Source organism: Eptatretus burgeri, chromosome 7 (genome assembly GCF_056783735.1).
Source record: "Eptatretus burgeri isolate ZD-2024b chromosome 7, Ebu_testis_v1, whole genome shotgun sequence".
Lineage (NCBI taxonomy): Eukaryota > Metazoa > Chordata > Myxini > Myxiniformes > Myxinidae > Eptatretus > Eptatretus burgeri.
The window spans coordinates 111,931,549-111,949,638 of NC_140967.1; the positions used below are offsets into that span (position 1 = coordinate 111,931,549).

At 48.1% G+C, this 18,090-nt stretch overlaps 1 protein-coding gene and 1 pseudogene across 1 annotated transcript in view; both read left to right on the forward strand.

The window, feature by feature from the left end:
* LOC147024105 (uncharacterized) overlaps positions 1 to 6,873 on the forward strand; it is a 31,996-nt pseudogene extending 25,123 nt beyond the window's left edge.
* The window catches only part of ARG2 (arginase 2), a 173,602-nt gene that overhangs the window by 43,911 nt on the left and 111,601 nt on the right, over positions 1 to 18,090 (forward strand). Inside the window, exon 3 of the mRNA XM_085890302.1 lies at positions 7,328 to 7,490. Coding sequence (XP_085746428.1) covers positions 7,328 to 7,490 — 163 coding nt within the window. The remainder of the gene's footprint in view (positions 1 to 7,327; positions 7,491 to 18,090) is intronic.

Consider the following 18,090-nt stretch of genomic DNA (forward strand, 5'->3'; position numbering starts at 1 on the left):
CAGAATAGCTCGGGGAGGGGCCAGATGAGGAGGAGAAAAGGCTCTGTGGTGCTGGGGGAAAGGGGCAGCAAGAGAGGGGCAGAAAACAGTTGAGTATTTGAGGAGATGGAGGTGAGAGGGCAGGGGAAGGAGGCAGCTTTATGGATGAGAGGGGGGGGCAACTTTGAGAAGGGTGAGTGGGGGTGGAGAAGGGTGAGTGGGGAGAGTTGAGGGATAAATGTGAGGCGGGAGTTTTTGAGAGAGGTGAGAGGGAGGCTTGGAGGGAGAAGAATGTGATGGTTGCTTTGAGAGAAAGGGGTGAGAGGAGTGAGTTGGCACTGAAGTTAGAAGAAAAGAATTGCTGATGGAAAGTGAACATTCATTGCAAACTGGATTTTTAAAAATTATTTTGGTTGGAGATGCGATTGAAGACATTTCTTGATGGATGCAATAAAGGTGAATTAAGAGAATGGAGAGAAGAAACGCTGTAACAGTTAGATTTTTTTAGGCAAGGTGTGAAGGAAAGTTCGAATTGAGAGCAGTCTGTTGAAATCGTAGAACAGTAGTGAATTATGATACAGTAATGAGAACCACACGTGTGAAAGAAGAAGATGAAGTATTATCAGAGACCGTTTTTATTAATATTCTTGTTTGAGAGAGTTTTCGTCAGATTAGGTAATAGAAAGGGTGGAGAAAAAATCGTGAGGTGTATGGTGAATTTGGATCGGTAAACGCAGAGGGTGGAAACAGATCACGTGGTTACGGGAGAAGCACGCGGCTATGGGAGGTGTATAGTCAAAAGTGAATTTATTTATTTCAAATAAGGATTGTGTAACATTCGGAGAAGGCAAGGTTGAAGTAAAATTGTGGAAGTGTGTGGTGAATTTGGAACTGTAAACGCAGTGTGAAGCTGCTGGGTCGATGAAAATTACCAGGAAGAGGGTGATGATAGACACGTGGTTACAAGAGGTGTACTGATTGAAAGGATACAAGGAAGATTATTAATTTTTGATGTATTTTTGAAGAACAGGTAAGATTCGGGAATCGAAGGTTGTTGGAAGAAATTGGGAAGGTAATGGCGATAGTTGGTCAGTTCAAGTTGAATAAAGATGGTGTGCCTTGGGTTGAATAAAGATGGTAAGGAGGAGGAAGAAGAAGAATAAGGATCGGGACTCGTGGGTTTGGAGGGAGAAAGGTGTTTTTTTTTTGTTTTGGATTTAAGACAATAAACAGTGTTTATATTGGGAGGGATGGGGGACATTGGTGAAGTGGGGAAAATAGGAATTGAAGGTAATAAGGAGCGAATACAAATAAACACGATCGTACACCGAGAGGGGAAGGTTGGGTGGGCCTCAAGGAACCCGGTAAGACAAGGTCGACAAAAACTCACAAAATAGCATGATTTTTGAAACAAAACCGAACTAGGAACATACAGTTACATGTAGGTGAGAAAATATCCAGTTAAAACGGGACATATAACAACCGGAAACTTAACATTGAGAAAGTCAGCAGAGAGCCCCGAGAGAGACCTGCAGATGCTCCAAACCCAGAATCAGAGTTGGCCCGAATGCTCTTCTGTCTTGTCTTCCCCCCAACTTTGTCTATCTCATGTGGTGTGTCTGAGAGCCCATAAGGACATAGCTAATATACGATCGTTCATTAGTTTCCTGAGCGTGTACATTCGGTAGTGAGTTAAGGGTTTGTTTCTATTGTAGATTGCTGATTGCGTCTTTTGTTTCCTTCCCCTGTACCATCATTTTCACCTTATTAAATATGAATGTACAGTAGACTTGGCGTAATTCGTCACTATCGGGACCGAGAAAAAAGTGACGACTTAGACATGTGACGACTTGCGCGTATGCGAACATTCATGATGACTGTGGGGTGAAGGATGAAGTTGCGCGTGGCCTGGACACGTACGTGTGAGAGGGTGCAACAATCTCTAAGCCGGCTATTGTACCAAAAGGGAAACACAATCCTCGGGGCATAGGTGGGGGTTCATTGGTTAGTTGGAAAGTGATCAAGCAAAGATGGGATTCATTAATCACTTTATCAAAAGTAAAGATAATGAACAACTGTAAGACGACTCGTATACCATCAGTGATGGTATATGACCATCGACAAATGTGGAATGAATTGCTGTTAGAATTCATTCATTGGAATGAATGTAGAATGAGTTTTCATATGGAATGAAAACTCAAATACCATCGACAAATTACATGACACACAGTCATCGTGATAACTACCACTCAATACCGATGTGAAAGTGAGTGTGGTGATGTACAAAACAAGCCAATATAAAACGATGATCGGACTTCAACACTAAGCTCGATCGATCCTTTGCTCCTTCGCCAGAGACTGCATTGCGCAGCCTGTATACCTCTTCAGATGCATGTGGGACGGCGCGCTGACTGAGCTGAATGCAGCACAGTTATAAATAGCCTGTGCATCACGATTCCATGAAATCGGGCTTCTCACGAGGCAGCAGTTCCATGTGACGAGTTAGGCCTGGTAATTTACTTGAGATTGCATTACGCGGGAACGGAAAACATCTGGCGACTTAGACGAAGTGACGACTTAGAGATGACGACTTACAGACTTTATTCAATGTCTGTAAGTCGATTTAACATTAGATAAATTCGGGACTTTTTGACGCTGCCAACTTAGGCAAATTGATGAGTTACACGCTGCCGACTTATGCCTAGTCTACTGTATTTGAATATTTCCTGCATGACAAATTGTGGAATGTTGGCCTTGTGGTTTTGTATGAATTACCAATCTTGGGCATTACAAAATTCACTTGGACTTGTATCAAAATGCTTCAACTTCTAAGGGTGCCCAACATGCTGCCATGGGGGCTGCTTGCCTTACACATTGATCCTCAACCCAAGCCTGTGTCTGCTCTGTCGTCTCAGCTGACCTGGAGGCTGCTTGTTTTCCACGTTGATCCTCAACCCAAGCCTATGTCTGCTCTGTAGTCTCAGCTGACCTGGAGGCTAATTGTCTTGTGTGCTGATCCTCAACCCAAGCCAATGTCTGCTTTTGAGTCTCAAGTGACTTGTAAACTGCCATTCTCTTTGCATTTTGCCCATCATGGGTCTTTTTTGGTGGCATGTGGCAGTATTTATAATGCAAGCAAGGTAGGTTAAGATATTTCTTAAGAGAAGTGTTCCCTTTGGAGTTCCCTTGAAAGTTGACTCTTATTCAGAATCTTGGTGTTTAGTTGTAAAACTCAAAATGCTGATGGTGTAACCATCAAAACACAATGGTTCCAACTCACCAGCCATGAAGTAAAGGTGAAGTTAGTCGAATGAAAGTTAAGGAAATGGTGGGATCTTGAGGTGGAAAATTACTTAGAAGAAGAAGAAGAGGTGTGTGACTGGTCAGTTTTATGGTTTGGTTTATTATTATAGAAAACATCTTTGATAAAGACAGTCAGAAGACATAGATATGAGGTTAACATCAGAAAAGCAAGAAGAATCATGTTAAAATAATATGTAGAAGCAATAAGATCACAAACTTAATTAAAACACAATTCAAACATATTTTACACGTAATTGATATATACACCAACATAACAATTTGCATTTCAGTCAAAAAAGGAATTGTCAAATTTTTATTCCTTTGAGGCTCGTCTCGTATTGAGGGAGGTCAAGATGTTGAGCATTTCTGAGTTGAATATTATATCGAGACACAGATTGACTGGTGGAAGGAAGAATGCCATGGTGATGATCAGACCTCAAAAGACTGCCTCAGACCAAGTCCAAAATGCAAGAGAAGCTCATTCCTGAATTGAATGGATGGGTACGCAATGAAATGGAGTGCACGCTTCTGTAGTTGTTGAATCTCATCACTCTGAGCCCTTGTGATGCCAGAACCACACACGTGCACACCGAATTCCAGCAAAGGGTGGATGAACATTATATTTCAACAAGATCAGGGACATACTCATACTGAATTTCGTCAAAGTACAAAGAATGTGAAGTCTTTGTAGAATGTGAAGAGGCCTGAAGACCAATTATCTGGTTTTTAGGTCATCTCTACAGAGATGAGCTAATAAAGCCGGACCAAATGTCCGTCCGTCCGTCAACAATTTTTCTTTCCGATCTTGATGAAACTTAGTATGTGGGTAGAGGTCGATGAGTGTTACACAACGATATAACTTTTGTACGGGTTCAAGGTCAGGGTCAAGGTCACGAGGTCACGTAAGTTATAAAAATCGCCATTTTCAAAACCTATCTAGTCTGCCATTCTACAAGATATTCGGCAACTGTTTATTGATTATGATAGTAAAAAAATATTATCTTGTATCTAACTGGACAGATTTTTGAATTTCCTTCCCGTTTGATCGTCACGTGATCTGGAAGATGGCCAAAAACGCCGATGCGATTCTCAAAGAAGGAAGGAAGGAGAAATGAAATATAAATATAAAACACATTTTTAGCCTTTTATATTAATACATTTTCCGCCGAAGGTGCAAAAGTTTCAAAACCCGAAATGTAAACGTCAGCATTTATTTTCAAAATATAATTTCGTGCGCGCGCGCCAAAATGTCGAGTCATCTTTAACCAAACTGCGCAGTTCGAGCTGCGCAGTAGTCTTCGGTCATAACTGAACATTGAGAACTTGTGGTATTATAGAGATGACTGTAACCCCCACACGGGGGTAATTTTTATCTTCCATTTTAATCCAAACATAGCCCACGACCTTCCTCTGGATGAAAGAGGAGGCCATGCAAAGTCTGGTTGCACCAGTTCCTGCAGGGTGCGAATGCACAAATAAACAAACTTTCTTCTTTATATATTAGATACCAGGTCTTGGGGGGGGGGGGTGGTAGAATTTTGGCTGTACTGGCTGCTTCATTTGGTGGTTTATCAGACCATTTAAGGAATAATTGGTTGTGGTCTCTATACTGCATAGAAGATTGCCTGGCCTAATTAGATTGAGTCACGTGACTGCTGTTCTGTTTTGTGCTCCCAATTTGTACTGCACCGCGGCATTCAGATGCAGATCCGACGGGAGTTTTTGAAGTGGTCAACCATTGTAGAAGCTTTGGTGCCATGCTGGATTTGAACCGGGCAACTGAAATGGACCGACGACCTTTACAATATATTAATAAGTGGTAGTGTGTCCTTTGGCATCATCCAGTGATTGAACCCTTGCAAAGATTGAATCCATGATGATCTGTATGACAGCCTGATGCAGATTTTGTTGCAGCTCTTATCTATTACTTGGCATATGTCTGCTCTTCTGCAGCTGCTGATCCATGTTCCCTGACCTGTTCAATGTCATTCAGGTCCAGGCTTCGTGGTGCCATTGTGAGAATCTGCATCCCATCCCATCCCATCACTTTCAAGTAGAAGTGGTTCTTCATGTAGTGTGTCGTCCCATCTTCAGGCAGTAAATGTGTCGTACTTCAAAATTCCTTGCTAGTTAAGTGAAAATTCTGGTTTTTCTGGCATTTCACTCTGGCCGACTGGCAGGGTCTCCAAGCAGCCATCAAACTTCTAGACGCTAACTTTGTCCAACATCAACTCATCCTGGGAATTCTTTCAAAAAAACTTGACCACCCTCATGCACAGATTTATCCCCTCTCGTCTTCAGTTGTCCTACCCTTCCTCCTGCCCATGGTTCATTGAAGCTTGTGGCGATGCACTTGTCCTGAAACAACTTGCCTTTGCCTCATGGAAAACAAACCCAACTGAGGGTAATCTCTGCATCTCTCCGACTCTCTGGAAAATCCTCTATATCTCTTTGCCGATGACTCCACCCTCTGGCATCCCTCAGAACGACATGCAGCAGCTTCTTCACTCACTGCAGATCTGGATAAAATCACAAACTGGTCCAACACGTGGAGCATGTCTTTCAATCCGGACAAATATCATACTCTCACTCTGTCTCTCTGAAAGGACCATTTGGAAAACCCCCCCATCCACTTTCTCAACAATCCTCTGGAAGAAGTCCTTTCTTTCAAGCTTCTGGGTCTCACCATCTGCCATGATCTTTCCTCGGAAAGCCACATTTCCAACCTGGCCTCCAAATCCAGTCGCCGACTGGGAATTCTCCATCGTGCAAAGTCCTTCCTTGGCCCACCTGAGCTCCTGACAACTTACAAAGCTTTCGTCCACAGCCTGATGGAGTCCTGCTCTCCACTCTGAGCTGGTTCTCCTGCCTCCCAAGTTTCTCAACTTCACGCTTTGGAAACCAAAGCATTTCGGATCATTGGCATCTCCCGCGATGAGGCTGAGTCTTTGGGCCTCTTACTTTCTCACCACAGGCAGGAAAAGTAGTCTTTCTGTCTTCTACCGTCTCCTCTCCAGTCTTGCCCCCCCCCTTGCTCTGTCTGCATTTTGTCCCCACCATATTTCCGCAGGGCACTCAAGATCCGCCAGCAACCCCCTTCTGGTAAAACTACCAAAATCACGAATCACTGCTCACCTTCACTCTCATTCCTCTTTTTTTTCCCGCCTTTGGAATAAACTCCCCCACTCTGTTCAATCCCATTCTTCCCTCCAGGCCTTCAAAACGACTGTTCACCACTGCCTCTTATCGTCCCCCATCCAAATCCTCGATCTTTTCTACCCCTGTTAATCCACCCCAAACCCACCTCCTTCAAATTCCCTAGTTTCCTTCCTGAAAATCCCTGTCATGTCCATCTTGTATACCCCATGTTCCCTGCCCCATCCCTCTCCCACAAGGTATACAAAAAAAAGGTTTCCTTGATACCAGCAATGTATTTTGTTATGTTGAACACATTTGCTGCAGGAATATGATGCCACATGCCACATGTCCAGAGCCACATCTGCCCTGAAGAGACAGAAGTCGCTGCAGCTACTTCCCTTGGCATCACAGAGTTCTCGCATGAACATAATCAAACATAGCTGGGAATGTTGACCAAGACCTGTGGAAAAGTCATTCTCTGCAAAGTAATACGCAAGAGTTGCAATAAAATCTACTCGACATTCAGGAAAAATCTGGATCAGGCTCTCGTACAGAATATCATCGCTTTAATGCTTTTATAGTTTCAAGCATTGGATTATGCCAAAGGACATACTACCAGATACAGTACTAACATATGATGTCCATTTGATTGCATTTGTATCAGAGATTGTTAGTTTGTTTACAATGAGGTGTTAATTTTATTATGGCAGGGCACTGTACGTAGGATGCAATGTGAAAGGAGAGAATGGTTGGGGAACATGCAGATGCAGATGGATGATAATGGGGGATAATGAGTAAATGTACCCATTGAAAACAGTGCATCCCTCAGTACCCCCTTTCCATCCTCCTTCACACTTCAAATTCTCTTCTGAATCCCATTTTTCTCACGAACCTTTCCCACACACAGGCTGCTCTGTGTTTGACTACGGCGACCTTACATTTGAAGATGTACCTCGAGCTGACTGGAATACATCATGGAGTGTGGCCTGTGCTGTACACCAGGTGGCAAAGGCTGTGTGTAGAGTGATACGTGATGGACACACTTGCGTGACATTGGGTGGAGATCACAGGTAAACTTCTTTTACTTCAACAGCAAACTTTCAGTGAAGGGCTGACATTACAGTGGGATAATAATTTGGACAAATCAAAAAATGAATTTAGATTTGTGAGTCGGCCATTTGGACTCGAACATTGTTGTATCATCTCTATGTTATCTTTATTACATTAATTATTAAACTTCTGAACACTCACTTTGGACCTTTATCAAACCTTACACTGTCATGACATGCAACAGGCTTCCTCTTCATACTCCCACCTTGAGCAGTTTTGTTTCCACAAAAGAGTCCTAAATCCAATAACCATCCTAAAATTCACTCCCTCCATTTACTTCCAACAATTTACTCGCATCGTAAATCGAAAAAAATAGCCAGGATTTATCAAGATTCTTGGCAAGATCACTTGACTCTGCTTCCAGTTCTATGTCAGATAATGTAGGTGGTTCTACTCTGCAAGTCATTTACCTCCAACGATAAGGATACCATCCGTTATTGTCTTGTCCTTTTGTTTCATTGTTTTCTTTACCTGTTGGGATTTGTATTTTCAGTGTTTTTTGAAAAATATGTATGTGTCTGTTGCACTTTATTCTCATCCATACAAGCTACGTTCTGCTGTGTGCTCTGCTCTACCTCCTCTTTTTTTGGATGCAAAGTCAAGGCTCGTGGAAGAGCTAGAATTCTGAATGGATGAGGATGCAACAGGGCAAAAGGAATCGGAGAGAGACAGACTGACAGACACATCAACAGTGGAGTTGAAGGACAAAATCGAGGAAGACTTGGACAGACAATGGGGGTGGGGGGGGATAGGACACATGCAATGGACAGGATGGATACAGAAGGAAACTCAGAAAGGAAAAACTGAAAATTTGAAAGGCGAAGGGGTTGGGTGGAATGGAGAATTAAAGAGGGTGGAAACGATCATGGTTTTGGATTGGGGATGATCTGAGATGGTGGTGAACAGTTCTCTTGAAGACCTGGAGGGAAGAATGAGATTGGAGAGGATGTGGAAGTTGTTTCCACAGGTTGGAATAAAGAGAACAAATGAATGGAGATGAGTAGTGATCTTGGATTTCATCAGAAAGGGGTTGGTTGTGGACCGTGTGTGCCCTGCAGGAACCTGGGGGGGTGGGGGACAAACCACCGAAAAAGCAGAGGGTGAAAGACCAGAAAGGAGGAGGTATAAGACAGAGAGACTATCGACCTGTCTGCGATGGTAAAGTGATAGGCCCAGACACTCAGCTTCACAGCGGAAGATTCCAATAACTTTAAGGCCCTGTTTTACATGGCATAAATCTGAGCAAGGTGAGAGGCAAGTTAGCTCAGCAGTGATTTCTTTGTTGCAACTCTGCCATGGAGACCTGCTGCAATTAGCCTTCTGTACATCATGTTGGATGAGATGTTAATGGTCAGGCCTGCTCTCATTTCGATTGTCAGCTGCTGACTTCATTTTCTTCTATCATGTAAGCTGAGCAACTTAAAGATCCCATGACACTCAAAACTTTCTGGTTATTTATATATTAACTTGACCTTCCTAGTGAAGAAATCACCCATGTTTCTTTTTAAAAATCAACAATGGGATAATTAGACCAATATTTCGAACATTTGTAGTGCTTTTCACAACTTGCTATGCCCCGCCCCTCAAAAAAGTTGAGTTCAGCGAACCGAAGGTCACGTGACCGTTGACGTCATCTTCAGAACGCGACTCGCACAAAGTGGATTGGTTAGACCTCGCGCGCCGTATAAAGTACCTAAAAATGCATTGTGCACATGTGTTTGCTGTCTCACTGATCGACTTAATTCCTGTGATTGTTTCGCGCAAAATAAATTCTGCTTCTGAGCCGTGTATGCACAACAATCACGAGGCAATTATTTATCCCTTTACTACCTTGTCGTAGTCGTGTACAAATCCAATACATGTATGCACAATAAAAGGCTATACCATGTCCACAAAATTTAAAATGTGACTGCTGAATCTTTCCATTAAAAAAAGAAACTTACAGGGACATATAAGTAAAATACTGTTGCGAATTCGCGCCCGCCGGCGTGCGATCCGCCGCTCGACTCGAATGGCGGCCGCCTCGCCCACCGGAACGGACAATTCTGTCGTGACTCTCTCAGAACAACGCCGGGAGCTAGTCACGGGTGGGGGTTTAACCCCACTACGACCGTGCCAATTGCCCACCCGCGCAGGATAGGGTTGCTCGCCAAATTCGATCTACCTAAGTACCTGCGCGGATGGTCGACCGGGCGATCATACCTCGCCTCAGGCCGACTCCGGACACGAACCACTTAAGCGATCCGTTCCGTGCTATCAGGATAACCTAGCAGTGTTATCGTCGGCCTCGACGGTTCAGATTAATTATCGGGCATATTAAGCCCACTCCGAACCCTTTACGTGAAGCAGGATGGAGGGTCAATAAAGAAAAGACGAAGCGAAACGGGAAAACAGTTCACACAATGCACATTTATTACGCGACACACGAAAAGCACACATACACAGCCAAACAGTCAAAATGCACATGTAGCAGTTACAACAAGAGAAGCAATGACGCAGAGTTACTACCGAATACGCGCACACAAGGCAACACTTATACAGTTCTACTTTACAGACGGCGCCAACACACATTTACTCAAAAGCAAAGGAAAGAAGCCACCCACAGAGACAAGGGGGCAGACGGGCCTGTAGGCCAATATGCGCGCGTGACCTGAAGGAGCGGCCAGGTCCGCGAGACCGGGTGGGTCCTACCCGCGTCCTCGTGACGCATTGGCGGACGAGCCGCAGATGTGGCCGCGTGGCTGTGCCCCGACTCCCTGCTCCTTGGCGGGTTTCGTTGGCACGGCATTTGGAGTGGGGGGGGGGAAGGGGCCCCCTTTGTTGCACTATCTCAGCGCGGGGGAAAAGGGTGAATGGTTGATGCCCTGGGGGAGAGAAAATGGCTGGCTGGCTGGCTGGCTTGGGTCCCGCGATGAGCGATCTTCCACCGCGACCCCGTCGCCGACCGCCGTCCTTCTCGCCTCGGACCCGAGCTCCTTGGTCGCTTCCCACAACTCTCCTCAGCCGACTGCAGAACCCAACTTGATGCCTTCGCCACCCGACTCCACTCTCTGCCACACTCTGCTGCTGCCACACTCTGCCCTCCAACCAAAAACTGACTCTTCCACGATTCGCCTTGCGCTCGCCGTTTTATAGGCCGGCAGGAGAAAACAATATACAAATTTCCGGATCAGAATAACATCGGGGGCGGAGCCACGCTCGCCAATTGGACGGAGAAGTGGGCGTGAACCTCCCCTGATCCTAGAATTTGCATATATGGATTTCACACAGACGCGTCTGGAGGCGGGGCCAAGCCGCTCCGCGCTTGCTAATTGGATGGATCAGAAGTGGGAGTGTAGCGTTCTTTATCCAAATTCTCCCTCGGAAAGGCCGCTATTTGCACTCGCGGCTCGGTCCGTATCTTGAACGAGCCCAAAGAAATCCCGACGCTCAGTATTCACAGGTGGTGCGGGAATGGTCGTAGAAGGAGAGAGGTGAGGGTGGTGGAGGGTTTATCGGTGGTGGTTTGATGGTTATGGCGGTTGAGATGTGGTTGGTTCAAAATAAAGATAGAACAGAAAAACGGCTATCTCAAAGCATCGCAGCCCAAATGAATCACATGAATTCCCTCTAAACAACGGGTTTGGGGCTAACTACACATGTACTGAGAGTTATCTCACCTACGGGCCCTGAATGGTGGTTTGCGAATTTCCACAGCCATAACACTACCCCCTCCCCTTTTTACAGACTCGTCCCGAGTCGTCAAATTCTCGTGTGCCATCATGTGTAGTTCTCCCCTCGTACGTTTTACCTTCGGATCCCTGAGTGCGACATTCATGGTATTCATGTCCCCAAAATAAATAACCTGAGGGCTGAGTAACTAACTAAACAAACCCACTAATACGGACGACTTAAATAAAATTGCTGGGGGTGCACTCGTATCTACAGTACATCTTAACAACTTAACCTTATAATTTACACTGAACCATGGCCCAGGATCAATGGACTCTGCAGGGAGCAAAACAAAAGTCAACGGTGAACCGGTGCATGGGCCGCCACTGCAGGCCATGTTGTAGCTGCCAACAGGACAGTTCTTGCAGCTTGCAAACTGTTGCCTTCAGGATGATCCCAGCGCGCATGGAAATGAACAGGGGGGGGGGGAATCAAAACAGAATGGGGCTGGTGAACATGAGCAGTGGGCATGGCATGGCAAAGGCAGCAGGCAAACACAGCCTGCAGAACCAGGCCGCTGCAGGCAAACACAGCCAGCAGACGAACTGGCCGGCACAGACCTTGAAGCACAGCAGCTGCAGACGATCCGGCCGGCACAGGCCTTGCAGCAAAACAACAGCTGCCGATGAAGTGGGCCGGCCTTTGCCTTGCAGTGGAGGTTGGTGGAGGGAGTGCGGTGGTGCTGGCCACTCGGAGGGCGGGCTCGGACCTAGCCTACGGTCTCCCTACCAACCTATCGCCTTTGCCTGTCACTGTCCATACCCACTCCCTTAATTTGTAAAACCCAATTTAGCCCCAATTGATTAATTTTTTTGTTCTTTTTATTTCTATACCTCCCACTATAATTCGTCCCCTAACCCCCTTTATCGACCTTGTTCGGCTAACCTATTCTTTCACCGAGCTTACTCCCAACCCCTACGTTCCCTTCCCGGAGGGGAAAAGGGAGAGCTAACGTCCTGTGTCGAGGCCCAATGAAGCCTCAGGATGGCCTCCCCAGACTTCAACAATCTAACCCAAAGTGGGTCCAGCGGCCCACAACGAGAGCGAAGGGATGGATGTTGCGGAGGGGTACATCTCCTAATCTACCCTAACCATTATCTCTTAAACTACCCCGGGGCTTTCAACAAGCACCTCGCGCTTAAACTATTGGTTCTAACAACCCAGATTCCCATCGCCTGTGTTGGTGTCCTCACAATTTCGGGCCTCGCCCCCCAATTTTCTTCCCGTGCCCTCACACGGTCTCATGGCTGGGATGCGTGGCTCCCTTTGGCAGGCACTACCCTCTGCCGATTCTCCAGCAATGGCACCCCCGGGCACTACACTGCCTCCGAGCCTACCAGCTCCCTAAACACCGGGGAGTGCCCCCCATGGCAACTCCCCTGAAATGCTCACATGGCAGGATGGCTTCCCAGGCCCCTTTCCGAGGGTCACCCGTGCCCACAACACTGCCCATGCGGCTAATGGCGCCCAGGGCCCCCGCACCATGCGGGCGCACCCGTGCCCACTATGCTATCTCGGCCCCCGTTGGGCCCTTGGCCTACTACGGCCGACTAGCCTGGTGCCCGGGGTACCCACTCAGCGATACTCACCTTTCGCAGCCACGCTCCCAACCCGTCAACAGGGCTCTTGAACCCCTGCAAATGGGCATCGAGCCTACACTCCCACCAACAGCAAAACGACTTCCATTTTTCAATTTAACTAACCCCCTAACTCACTCTACAGTGACCCCGGGGTCCCTTGGGCGGGAGTCACGCCTCCCCCCAATCACTCATCGCACCATGCATACCCCATTCGCTCCATTCACACAGACCCGCTGGCCTCACTCACTCATCATGTACTCACCTCACAACTCTTCAACACACACACCGCTGAACTCTGCCATCCTGCTCACTACCTCCCCTAACTACCTCGTGCTCCCACGTCATCCCTTAAACTGCAGCACGTTCCATTTAACACTACGTAGCTAAACTACATCCCTTCTACACACTCACAAGTCTGTCCATGTCCTCAAAATCAAAAATAATCATTTCCCATCCTAAAGCTCATCTAAAATCCCCCTAACGAATCCATTCCACGGACCCCATGAGGACTTACCCCTGCCCCATGGAGCCGGTCTAGCTAACACTAACCCTTCCCCCTAGCTAATGTCATCCTGTGCCCAGCCCAGGGCATCTTCCACCCCTTGCCTGGGAATCCTGTTCACCCAAAAGCGAGGCTTGCTTTTTTTTTTATTGCGCAGCACCAGCGCGGTAACTCGCAACCTGTGCACCAGCACGGCAACTCACAGCCGCGCACCTGTGGCGTGACATCATGGCAGCTGTTCACATCCCTCGTCCCTCTTTGATGGTACCATCCGGCAGGGATTCACCCTCCTGCCGGATTCCAACCATACACGCAGCCATGACCGTCACCGGCGCATAAAAAAAACACAAGCCTCACATCTCGAGGGGTTCCCCACACGAACACATGTGCTTTGCCCGTTGGAGCTTAACACATGCCCGCGTGGAGAACCCGTCCGGTCCAAATCCGAAATCCTGCCTCACCTTTGTCCGTCCGCGGGATCGGCAACATCCACCGCTGGCGTTTCCGGACCGGGCTTCACTCCCGCAAGCGAGCACGTGGCGGCCTCGTGCGTTGCACAGCACGGACCTCGCACTCGCTGCTGGGTGAACCCGGCGCGGTGCTCAAAACAACTACGGCGCTACCCGGCCCTTGTCCTTTTGTCGCCGTTGTCGTCACCATTCAATCCACGCACACCTGCGTGTTACGACGCTCACACTCCATTCCATCACACTTACCCCGGGAGATGCGGCTGCATGTTCACACATGCCCACTGTCATCTCCCTCACATACTGCTCTCTGACACACACGGTCTCCCTCGCACTCGGCCGTTCACTCACGCACCGTGCCTTACTCACACACCGAGCCTCACTCACACACGTGGGGGCACTCGCCCGCGGTGTTTCACTCACACACGGTGCGCTGGGCAGCACGCACTCCAGCACACTCGCCACCACACCACTCACACACGGGGTCGCTTCCACACACTGCACCACACACACCGGGACAACCACACTGGGGATTCGTGTCCCAACAAGGGGTTCCGGGGCCTCTATACCCCTGAAGCTGAGCGTGCACCCGTTCGCAGCACCCGTCCCCTCGAACTCGCAAAGCACGACCGAACCCACCTGGTCGTGATTCGCTTCAAGGGAGCATAGCGGCTCCCTCCGTTCCCGAAGGAGGCCATCCAACTGCTCGCACCGGGTCCCGACACGTTCTGCGAGTTCCCCCTCATCGTTCTCCACTAACTCTGTGTGTGTGCTCGTCACCACCCCCGTCTTCGTCGTGTAATCTCTCCTTTACCGTTTCTACCTCCCGTGTCTCTGTTATTTCCGTCTCTTCCCTTATCTCCACTATTTTTATTTCCTTCGTCGTCACCTCGTGTCTCGTCTCACACGTTTCGGTCACCCCATTTAATTTTTCCATCTCGGTCACCGTCACTTTCTCTGTCACGACCCTCACCCAACACGTCTCCCGAATTATTTTGTCCTCACCCGCCTCCATTGCGGGCCTGACAACCGTTGCACTCCCCCGAGCTCGTTCGCTCCCACACGTGGCATCGCCATTTTGAGCTCCGCCGCTATTGCCTTCATGCCCGCCTGCAGGCTTCGGCCCATGTTCTGCGTCTCACCCCACATTTCTTCCATCTTGGCATTCATTGCCTGCATATTTGCGTTCATTTGTTTATTCATCCTGCACGCATTTGTTTTTATTTCATTCGTGCTTGTATCCATTTTGAGTGCGTTTCAATCCATTTTCGTTATCATTCCGTTCATTTGTTGCGTATTCGTATCCATTTTCGTTTTTATTTCGTTCATTTGTTGCGTATTCGCTGTTATTGCCTGCAGAATCCTGTCGAGTGCACACGGTTCGACAAGGATCGGGGGTTTTGGCGGAGAGGGGGAGGGAAGGTGTCATATGCGCGGCCGCTGCCGCGCCCATTTCAGGCTCTGGGTTCGGTTGGGGGGGAAGTTCGTCCTGTACAACCAGCATTTCCAGCATGGGGATCCAATCCTGGGCCATGGATTCTAACATTTCTAAATCCATTCCTACTATCCCCGGCTCCCGCTCGCCTTGAGACTCCATCTTATTTCTCGTAACGGGTTAATTTGGCCTGCTCGTAATTTGGAGGGAATCGGGGGTCGCTCCTCTCACCCCTGGACCGATTCCCCGTGAATTTAGCTTGGAGGCGGGAGGGATTCGAATCCCACTCCCGGACACCAGTGTTGCGAATTTGCGCCCGCCGGCGTGTGATCCGCCGCTCGACTCGAATGGCGGCCGCCTCGCCCACCGGAATGGACAATTCTGTCGTAACCCTCTTGGAACAACGCCGGGAGCTAGTCACGGTTGGGGTTTAACCCCACCACAACCGTGCCAATTGCCCACCCGCGCAGGATAGGTTTGCTCGCCAAATTCGATCTACCTAAGTACCTGCGCGGATGGTCGACCGGGCGATCGTACCTCACCGCAGGCCGACTCCTGACACGAACCGCTTAAGCGGTCCTTTCCGTGCTATCGGGATAACCGAGCGGTGTTATCCTCGGCCTCGACGGTTCCGATTAATTATCGGGCGTATTAAGCTCACTACGAACCCTTTACTTGAAGCAGGATGGAAGGTCAATAAAGAAAAGACGAAGCGAAATGGGAAAACAGTTCACACAATGCACATTTATTACGCGACACACGGAAAGCACACATATACAGCCAAACAGTCAAAATGCACATGTAGCAGTTACAACAAGAGAAACAATGACGCAGAGTTACTACCGAATACGCGCACACACGGCAACACTTATACAGTTCTACTAAACAGACGGCGCCAACACACATTTACTCAAAAGCAAAGGAAAGAAGCCACCCTCATAGACAAGGGGGCAGACGGGCCTGTAGGCCAATATGCGCGCGTGACCTGAAGGAGTGGCCAGGTCCGCGAGACCGGGTGTGTCCTACCCGCGTCCTCGTGATGCGTTGGCAGACGAGCCGCAGATGTGGCCGCGTGGCTGTGCCCCGACTCCGTGCTCCTTGGCGGGTTTCGTTGGCACGACGTTTGGAGTGGGGTGGGAATGGGGCCCCCTTTGTTGCACTATCTCAGCATGGGGGAAAATGGGGAATTGTTGATGCCCTGGGGGAGGGATAATGGCTGGCTGGCTTGGGTCCCGCGACGAGCGATCTCCCACCGCGACCTCGTCGCCGACCGCCGTCCTTCTCGCCTCGGACCCGAGCTCCTTGGCCTCTTCCCACAACTCTCCTCAGCCGACTGCAGAACCCAACTCGATGCCTTCGCCACCTGACTCCACTCTCTGCCACACTCTGCTGCTGCCACACTCTGCCCTCCAACCAAAAACTGACTCTTCCACGATTCGCCTTGCGCTTGCCGTTTTATAGGCCGGCAGGAGAAAACAATATGCAAATTTCCGGATCAGAATGACCTCGAGGGCGGAGCCACGATCGCCAATTGGATGGAGGAAAAGTGGGCGTGAACCTCCCGTGATTCTAGAATTTGCATATTTGGATTTCACAGACGCGCCTGGAGGCGGGGCCAAGCCGCTCTGCGCTTGCTAATTGGATGGATCAGAAGTGGGCGTGTAGCATTCTTGATCCGAATTCTCCCTCGGAAAGGCCGCTATTTGCACTCGCGGCTCGGTCCGTATCTTGAACGAGCCCAAGACAGCCCGACGCTCAGTGTTCACAGGTGGTGCGGGAATGGCTGTAGAAGGAGAGAGGTGAGGGTGGTGAAGGATTTATCGGTGGTGGTTTGATGGTTATGGCGGTTGAGACATGGATGTTCAAAATAAAGATAGAACAGAAAAACGGCTATCTCAAAGCGTCGCAGCCCGAATGAATCACCTAAATTCCCTCTAAACAACGGGTTTGGGGCTAACTACACATGAACTTAGAGTTATCTCACCTAATGGCCCTGAATGGTGGTTTGCGAATTTCCACAGCCGTAACACTACTAACCATTTCAACGCACGAGGAGATAATTTTAAAATCAAACAATGTGAAAAACCTGCACCCACATTTTGCAGCTTATTGAATTGTTCATTGAAACCAACCTGCTGGGATAGGTACGATTTCACATACCTGCAAGCCAGGTATGGCTGTACTCGACATGCATGGGTTTATTCCAAAGTGAAGGTACTGCTTCTATTGGCTTGCTATTCATTAACATTTAGCCAAAATGCTGTAATAAAAGAACAGGGAAAAATATGTTTGCACAACTATGAAAGAAATTTATCAGTCCTATTACACGGCCTCATAGCCTCGGGACTCTTACGCAATGGCTTATACATTGTGTGTATGCTAATACAAGTTACTTGTCAAATCTAGAGTCTTGACTCGTCCGATAAATCCGTCGTCCGTCCGACTAGTCCGATGAATCTGACGTGCTGTAGCTTTCTTTATAATTTTCTCTTTTCTTCATTGTTTTCTACTGGTGCTACATGACTACAGTCGGAATAAAATAAATAAAAATTCAACAGAACGTCAGATTTATCGGACTACTCTCGACAATTGTGTCGCAAGGTGTGTTCTGCACACAAGTTTTCATCGTATCCGGACAGCGAGATTGTTTCGGTTTATGTGCAGAGAGATACGGCCGATGACATACGCTGGCCTTGCGATTCATTCGCCGCGGTGCAACATGTCCGCTGCGCTGCGCTGTGCTGTTCACATCACCTCACTAAAATATTTCTGATATCGAGCAGTATGCAAGTGGAATTTACATTATTGAATTACGAATAGGATTTAGTCTCACCAGTTGTTATTGCCAAGTCTTCTTTCGATGTC